The sequence below is a fragment of the Ammospiza nelsoni genome, chromosome Z, assembly GCF_027579445.1.
Source record: "Ammospiza nelsoni isolate bAmmNel1 chromosome Z, bAmmNel1.pri, whole genome shotgun sequence".
Taxonomy (NCBI): domain Eukaryota; kingdom Metazoa; phylum Chordata; class Aves; order Passeriformes; family Passerellidae; genus Ammospiza; species Ammospiza nelsoni.
Window position 1 is genome coordinate 76238783 of NC_080669.1, and position 9177 is coordinate 76247959.

At 34.4% G+C, this 9177-nt stretch overlaps 1 protein-coding gene across 2 annotated transcripts in view; it reads left to right on the forward strand.

Annotated features, from left to right (window-relative positions):
* Positions 1-8849, forward strand: part of NUP155 (nucleoporin 155) — a 28922-nt gene extending 20073 nt beyond the window's left edge. For both annotated transcript variants that reach the window (XM_059491945.1, XM_059491946.1), the window contains 13 exons: positions 395-586; positions 1214-1352; positions 2000-2135; positions 2569-2722; positions 2983-3087; positions 3184-3338; positions 3768-3897; positions 4160-4273; positions 4736-4856; positions 5308-5418; positions 6196-6332; positions 6967-7067; positions 8281-8849. In XM_059491945.1, coding sequence (XP_059347928.1) covers positions 395-586; positions 1214-1352; positions 2000-2135; positions 2569-2722; positions 2983-3087; positions 3184-3338; positions 3768-3897; positions 4160-4273; positions 4736-4856; positions 5308-5418; positions 6196-6332; positions 6967-7067; positions 8281-8419 — 1734 coding nt within the window. In that variant the 3' untranslated portion in view covers positions 8420-8849. The remainder of the gene's footprint in view (positions 1-394; positions 587-1213; positions 1353-1999; positions 2136-2568; positions 2723-2982; positions 3088-3183; positions 3339-3767; positions 3898-4159; positions 4274-4735; positions 4857-5307; positions 5419-6195; positions 6333-6966; positions 7068-8280) is intronic.
* The last annotated feature ends 328 nt before the right edge of the window (positions 8850-9177 follow it).

Sequence of the window (9177 nt, forward strand, 5' to 3'; positions counted from 1 at the left end):
GTTCTGAATATTAAAAACTTTGACAGTGTCATAGGATATGCATTCTGACAGTGCACTGTGAAGTAAAAGGAGCTGTTAATTCCATTCTTACTGTCAGAGATCTGAAACAGAGGGACACATAGTGAAGATGGCAGAGGAAGTCTGTTAAGAGGAGTTTTCACTGTTCTTCGGCATCCAGCAAGGCCTTTAGTAGTAGCCTTTGCTTTATTTTTTTTATTCTGCTATAAAATTTGTATTTTAAATAATGTATTTCTCTGCTGTACATTGCAGTCATTGGAGTTCTGTATCTTTAATTCTTAGAAACAGTTAATTTTGCTGCTGGAACATTCAGACATTTCTAAACAGGGTCAAGTAAAAGATTTGGTAAACCAATAAAATTCTGTCTCATCTTCAGGAGCTTCAAGAACAGCTGAAGGTTACTGCTTTTAAAGACTTGGTGATTAGAGATAGAGAGTTGACTGGAGCACTCATTGCCTCTCTTATAAACTGTTACATCAGAGATAATGCAGCTGTGGATGGAATCATTGCCCATTTGCAAGATATCTGCCCTCTTCTTTATAGCACTGATGATGCTGTGTGTTCAAAGGTAAGTGCACTTTCGGATATTTACAGCACCCAAACACAACTTGAGAACACACACAAATGAGATACATTGGGCAGCTTATAAGTCATTATTATGCTCAAGTAGTTTCAGAAGCAGAAGAAGATGAAGTTAAGTTGTGGGCATATTTTCATCTTTTAAGTGATTAATGCTGAACATTACACAAAAATTATTTTATTCATTTGCAGTTACTTTCATAGTCTGTTAACTCTAATCTGATCTCTAATCTTAACTCTGTCTTCTTTATGTTGATAAAATGTTGTCTTATTCCAGTCTTTCTCAGCATAGTATCTTGGTTTTTGTCCATTCCACAGTTTACTGGAATTTGTGGCATACAATTGTGTTTAAGAATTTAGGTCTTTGAAACTTTTAAAATAAATGTGAAACAAGTAACTGGTGAGGAGAGAACAGGAAACCAGTTGGTTGTCTTCAGCTTTTCTAATGCTATTGTAGCATTTCTGCTGGAAACTTACTGACCAGAGAGTGCTTTTGAGATGATGGTCTTTTATTTTGTTTCATCTTTGAAATTTAGAATAGTAGTTCATTGACAGTATCCATGATCTGTTCGTGATGTGCTCATGTTAATAATTTCCATTTTTTATTTGTTTTTAGGCAAATGAACTTCTTCAACGATCTCGACAAGCTCAAAGCAAAATGGAAAAAGAGAAGATGCTGAGGGAGTCACTAAAAGAGTACCAGAAGATCAGCAATCAAGTAGACCTTGCTAATGTTTGTGCACAGTACAGGCAGGGTAAGAGCCAATCACTGATCATGCTGAATAATTTCATGGTATGCTTTCATGCCGTCTTTTCTGTTTGTTTTTTTTTTTTTTTTGCTAACTTTCAACTCAGTTTTGTAGTTTTTTACCATAAACAATTGCTTAATAAATCTTAAAATGTGCCAGCCTTTTCTTTTTTAAAACCTTGCTAGATTTAACAAGCCAACCAAGAAATCCTTTTCTATATTGAAATAGTCCCATGTATTTACTTCATATTGCAGTTCTCATTTGTTTCATGTATGTGGTTGAAATATTTCACTAGATTCTATGTAAGCAGAGGGTTGCAGGTACCTTTTATACAAAATACGCTGTTTGAAAGATGGTTCTGAATCCTAATTAGTGTGGTATATCAGTTATATATACATTTAAATTATATAACAGCTAAGAAATGGGCCTCTGTACAGTATTATATATTGTGCGGGACATTCCCTGTAACTTCTATGTAACTCAACTTCAAATTTGCATATAAATGCCACAGGGTGGGAACAGGTGTAGATTTTAAATTATATGGACCAGAGTGAGTAGTGTAGCATTTGCTTGAGAAATGTTTGATGTCACTTACCATTTTGTTGTGAATTCAATACAATAATGAACAGTGATATTTGTTTTGGTTTTCCTAGTGCGTTTCTATGAGGGAGTGGTAGAGCTCTCTCTTACAGCAGCTGAAAAGAAAGATCCCCAAGGTCTTGGCCTTCATTTCTATAAAAATGGAGAACCCGAAGAAGATGTTGTTGGACTCCAAGCTTTTCAAGAAAGGCAAGTTTTCAGGATAATTTATTATGATTATATGAAGTGCTTTATTTCATGTGACTGGGAAAGTAGCTCTTTTAGGCAAGGAGTGCAGGGTAATAGTAAACAAGCATTTTATGATAAGGGACAAAGTATAAATATTTTTGCCTATCATGCTCCTCTTGATTATGATTAATATGGCAGGAGCTTAATCTGAAACAGGGGGTAATAGATGCAGAAAACATCTATTTAAAAGATCAGAAGACTACAGAAGTACTTCTTAGGAAGATGAGCAAGAACAAACCAGATTGTGACATCCAGCTGACAATAAGCTGACATTCTTTAAATCTTAGTAACTGTCTACAAAGACAGTTACTAAGATTTAGAGCTGTAAAAATTATTTTATAGACAGTTGCAGTGAAAATTATGAGGTTTTTATTTTCTTTTGCTCTGTTTACAGATTGAACAGCTACAAGTGTATCACTGACACCCTTCAAGAGTTAGTGAATCAAAGTAAAGCTGCTCCTCAGTCTCCCAGTGTACCCAAAAAGCCAGGTCCTCCAATGCTGTCATCTGACCCCAACATGTTAAGCAATGAAGAAGCTGGACATCATGTAAGAAACTTGCAAAAAAATCATGACTGCACTCCAGAGAACAGTGTGATTTGAAGGGGTCTAGAATTTATTAATTTAATAAAATTGTGGAGTAGTTTAATGAAGTGAAGGTTTGTCATGAATTGGCCTCAATATCTAGAGCACCCATAGAAATTATGACATACAAATAATGTGAACCTAAGTATTGTCTCATGGTTATTCGGGACTTAAAGTAATGTAACCACTTTTCTAATAGCAGTTCTGACCTTTTCTTCCCTTAGTTTGAACAAATGCTAAAGCTGGCTCAGCGTTCAACAGATGAGCTCTTCAGTATTGCACTTTACAATTGGTTGATACAAGCTGACTTGGCGGACAAGCTGTTACAGGTGAGCTTGTCTATACACAGTGAACTGGGAGACGTAATAATGCTTAAAAGGCAGGGAAGAGCAAGAGTATAACTGTTATCTTTCTGATGTCTGCAGGTTACTGCCCCCTTTTTGGAGCCCTACCTGGTGCGGATGACCAAGATTGACCAAAACAAAGTCCGCTATATGGATTTACTCTGGAGATACTTTGAAAAAAACAGAAATTTTAGTAATGCTGCTAGAGTCTTGGCCAAGTTGGCTGACCTCCATAGGTATGAATTATATGTGCTCTATTGTACATATATTGAGGTAACTAGGGAAAAACCGAAAAAACCAAAATCAAAATATTTTGTTTAAGTACATTTTAAAAAGGAGGTTTTCTAAAAACACTAAAAATAGGATGTGTTAACTTTAAATCTAGGCAATTACTGGAAATCAGAGATATTGTTTATTTTTGTATTATACATTACTTAACAATGTATTTCCTGTAATTACAACTTATTGAGTGGCCAGTTCTTATTGAGAAGTACACTAGAACTGAGCTTGCAGCAAAGATGGGGCTATGTGGTTGGATTGCGTGATGCATGATTTACTAAAATCTGGAAAAGGCACATGTTACTTTGCAGAGTCTAGCTAGAATATAACTAACCCTCAAATAATTATATTAAGTACTCATTTTATTATGAATATTTATTTTGCAGCACAGAAATTTCTCTTCAGCAGCGTCTTGAATACATTGCACGTGCCATTTTGAGTGCCAAAAGTTCCACTGCCATATCCTCTTTAGCTGCAGATGGTGAATTCCTACATGAACTAGAAGAGAGAATGGAAGTAAGAAAAAATACTAATCTAAGCTACACTGTAAATGCATTATTTCACTTTGTCTCATTGACACATAACAGTTTTACTACCAGTTCTGTATAAATGGATTTATTTGCTTTCATCCTGCAAAGTTAGGCAGATGAAAATGGACTTAATGGTGTAGGTGGCAATATTTCTACATTTAAATAAGCTAAAGTTAATTCTGGGTGTATTTTTAAACTATGGTTAAATTAATTGAATCTTGAAATACTGAATTTTCCTTTTAAACAAGGTTGCAAGGATCCAGCTTCAAATACAAGAAACATTACAGCGGCAGTATTCCCATCATTCTTCAGTACAAGATGCAATTTCCCAGCTTGATGCTGAGCTGATGGATATAAGCAAGGTGATTGAAATTTCCTTGTGTTAAAGTCCAGTTTATCAAATTTTGGGAGGAAAAAATGTTTTGCAAAGAATGATTGTATATTGACTAGGAAGAGTAATAGGCAGTTTATCATTCCTGGTCTCAATGTCTGTTACCCTGGACTGTAATTTTTTGTATTGTAGTAGTACAGATAATACTTGCAGTCTTTAGTATTTTTATTTCTTTCATATGTTTATCTTCATTATGACATCTCTTATATTTCTTCACTCATAGAAAAAATTAATGGAAAATTAAGTTTTCATTTTAAATATAAAATTTAGTGTTGTTTCTAAGAAATGAAACTAAACGTAGCAAAAAAAATTTGTGGTTGATAACAGTTATGTTGCATATTTACTAGTCTGTCAGACAAAATAAGAAACAACTGATTTTTAAGATTTAATTTGATCCTACATGAAAAGTAAAGGTTGGTAATTTTTCTTTCAGCTGTATGGAGAATTTGCTGACCCTTTTAAGCTCTCGGAGTGTAAGCTTGCAATTATACATTGTGCAGGTCATTCTGATCCTATCTTGGTGCAAACTCTCTGGCAGGAAGTCATTGAAAAAGGTAGGTCTTAATGGAGTAGGAGTTGTGATATCTCTCTCATCCTTTACCATCAGTTAGTAATTCACTCTCTGTTCCTGTTGTTTTTGATTGTTTGGAGGTTTTTTCCCCTCTTGGTTTTTGGGCTCAAGTTTACCGTTGTGCTAACAGCATTGATCAGAGACCTAAGGGAAAAGCTGTGTGGTGTGGGTTTTTTGTGGGGGTCTGGAATGTGGTTTTGTTTGTTTGCAGTTTAAGTAGGTTTGCATGGAACTCCACAGAAGCATAAAGACTTAAAAATGTATGTGCAAACGCACCAGAAAAGGTTGTATTTTTACTTCCATGTGCTGATTTTTTTGTTGACAAGAGTGTAAGATTTTAATTTATTATTTATAAATTTAGGTGCCTCAGTGTAATTTTGTATAAATGTGGTACTTTTCCTGAAGTCCTCTAAGCATTTTCTTTTCCTTTCCAGAGTTGAGCGACAGTGTGTCTCTGAGCCCTGCTGACAGAATGCAAGCACTTTGTCTGAAGCTGGCATTGCTTGGAAAGATCTATGCTGGCACACCTCGCTACTTTCCTTTAGGCAAGTTGTTAGCCTGCATAGTAAATAAGCATATGTGTTTGATGGATGAGTTTCAGCTTTTTTTTATTTTACTCTTAGAAAAATTTTAAACTAAGAAATGTTTCTCATTTTTTAATCTCAAAAGAAATGGGAAATAAATGAAGTTTAGGTGGCAGCAGCAGTTATTTTTGGATGGCTGTGCAGATCCCATTTTAGAAAGTAGTAAAGTTTGTTTGCATCAAAGCACAAAGTACAAAATGTGTATTTATACATTTAAGATCTTAAGCAAGCACATTTATCTGCTGTCTCTTGAAATTCTATATGAACCATCTGCCATCTGAAGTAGATTCTGAAAATTATTCGGGAGATTTCTGGATAGTTTTTAGAATTTCTGATTTTCTGATGCTCATATGTTTTGACAGTGTGCTGTTATATAAAAACCTGGCAAATACATTGTTCAGCAGTAAATCTTATTTTATTTTATAATACTAAAATAATATGCAACTAACATTAAATATGAACATTTTGTGCTGACCAATACACTGTTAATTGTTACAGACACTTAAACAAGCTTCCGGCCATTCTAGCAAAGGTAGTCATAGTATGTGTTTTGTGTAGCAACAAAAGTTACTGAATTTTTCTCAACAGCATAGTTGCAAGGCAAAATGGTAACAAAGTACTACGTATGAGTAATCCTTGCCATGCACTGCTGATAGTAAATTACTCTTAAATGCCTTTGTTTCATAGACTCCCAGTAACAAGTTGGAATCTTAATGTTCCCTCATTTATGTCCTCCAGATTTTCTAGTGCAGTTTCTAGAGCAACAAGTCTGCACTTTGAACTGGGATGTAGGTTTTGTAACATACATCATGCAAGAAATTGGAGTGCCATTGCCAAGGTTGCTTGAAGTGTATGACCAGCTGTTCAAAGCACGGGTAAGGAAAATTGCACAAAATAAAAATTCTGTGTTCAACTATTATCAAGGTCTCTCTTTAATGGGAAACATGAAATAATATAAGGAAGGATATAACAAAGTATACATTCAAAACTTTGCTTTCTTTACTCAAAGACACTTAAAAGCTGCATTTTCTCCCTGTGAATAAAATCTGTGGATTTTATTAATTTCAGTACCAGAGCATGATGAGGAAATTTTTTAATTCTTTTAGTTCATCTGGAGCTAGTTTAGGATAAAATAGGATTAGAATTCTTATGTTGCAGAAGGAACAGCATATATTGAGTATATTAATTTTATTTGTTTCTTAATAATGATTAAAATTTGTTGTATTACTAAATCTTCTCTGATCCATTAATGCAATAAGCAAAGAAGTTTGACTTTGTGGAAATGGAAAACTGAGTCAAATTTATGTATATTTACTATATAATTTAAAATAATGTTTAAATGTAGGCCTACATATAGATGAAAGTAGAATTCCTGTTAATCTAACTTTCTTGATACAATAAATAAATACTTGCACAGCTGGCAGTTCCTGTACACACGACACACTTTTTTTGTCTTGTCTCCTTCATATTTTTGTCCTTAATATTTTGTGGTTTGTTTTTTTTTTTTAGGATCCATATTGGAGTCGAATGAAAAAGCCTTTGCACCTGTTGGAGTGTATTCACGTATTACTGTCACGATATGTACAGGATCCAAGCAGAGTACCTATGAGGTAAAAGGACAGCTATATCCTAATGAATAGTGAAACATAAAATATTCTAAAATGCTTCAGTCTAGCAATTCCCAAAGCTTTTCTTCTTTAGGGTGAAATTAATATTTTATTCCTAACACTTGTTATTCAAAACCATTTGGTAGAAACTTGTTGAAGTCTTCCTACTAAACTACTTCCACAAAGGTAATTTTCGTCACATCACTGAAGATACTTGAGGAACTGAGAGGATTATTTTGTGATTTTTGGCAATATACTTTAAGGACTAGTTCAGACAAATCTGTTGCAGTGTGTGAAAGTGGGGGAAAACACAAATTGGGCATTTTGTAACTGAAACAGTGAAGTGTTTCATGTACAAATTCTAGAAGCTCTAAGTTAATCTAGGAAAGAGAAGACTAAACATTGGGATGGATCTTCCCCAATTGTTCATAAGAGGTTGATGATGAATCAGTCTTCAAGACTGAAATTCAGCTTAATTCACATCAGAAAGAAATTTAGGTGTAATAATAGAAAAAGTTTCTAGCGAGAAAGATAGCTAAGTACTTGAAAAAGTTGCCTGCGTATCACCTCTACCTTTGACAATTTTTATTTGAATAGACTATCTGAACTTCAGTCAGAACTATCTTGTCTCAAAAACAAAAACCAGAACTACACAAAGTCTTGATAACGCTTCTAAACATAGATATTGCTGATTCTTTTGAAAAATGTACATAAAATATCCCCTGTTCACATACAGTTTACTTCTATCTTTTATCACTTTATTGGTCTTTTATGGTTGGTTGATTTAGATACTCTATTACAACTTCAGTGAATGCTGTCTGATTTTAATACTTCTTTCAATAATACATTGAGATTTCATTATAATTTATGACATTTAAACTGCTATCTACATTAATAACTTATACATTGACCATAATAATATCTAAAGTAGTATCTAAATATTTCACATTGCTATAAACTGTCATGCTTTTAAAGTATTTAATATCAGATAAATAGTAATGAGTCATCTATTTTCCCGTTATGCCTTAGTCACAGGCATTAGATTTCAAAAATTAATTTATCTTAATAAATAGTTAAATACTTAAAAGTAGCTGACAGATGTCTTACTGATACACTATTCCATTGCAACTCAAAGAATGCTCATGTTCTAGTTCAGCTGAATTCTGAGATACAGGATTAAAAAGGAGCTCATGGTTATTCTGTGTTTTGTTTGCAGGCGACGATTCACAAATGTTTGCTTGGATGCTGTTAGTTGCTACCTGGTTGAACTTCAGTCTATGAGCCCCACACTAATGGTGCAGACTACTATTGGGAATTTTAAATCTCTACAGGCCAAGTTAGAACGGCTTCACTGATTGACTAATACAAGAACAGAATCATTAGTGCAGGTAATAGAAACTGAAATAAAGGCTCCAATGTTGGCACTGAATTACAAACAAACAAATCCTCAGAAAGAAAATCCTGAGAGAGTTTTCTCCTGCCATGGTTATCAAATGTGTGGCCTGTATTCATGCGCTTCCTAAAAGTATCTACAAATTGTAGAATGTAAATGTGACAAATGGAGTTTCTTTTACTTTTACTACTACAAGGTTTTTTAACAATAGAAAGCTTTTTTTTACACTGTTGAATTAAAATACATTGTGTGATCTTTGCCATGGGGATAAAAATATTTCAAAAATATTTTCTTTTTCTTTGTTTTAAATAATGGGGGAAAGCAAATTATTTCCCCTATTCCATCTTAATATGTTGTATCTTTTAAAATCAAATAAAGAAGTAAAAAAATGACTTCTGTCTACTTTTATTACGTGCACACTAACACCAAATTGTATTCACACCTAGAATCACCTCCCTTCCCTGCTGCCCACGGGGCTCTGGATGCAGCCCAGGACAGGTTTGGCTCTCTGGGCTGTGAGTGCCATGGCTGGGGCATGTGCAGCTTCTCTCTCACATCTCACACACATGTGTGGGGGACCATCTGAAAGGCTTTACAGAAGTCCAGATAAATACCATCTGTATCCCTTCATTTATCCACTGTTGGAGTCACTCAGTCATGAGGGTTACCAGGTTGATCATGCAAGGTTACCCTTGGTGAAGCTGTGCTGGTTGTCCCAAA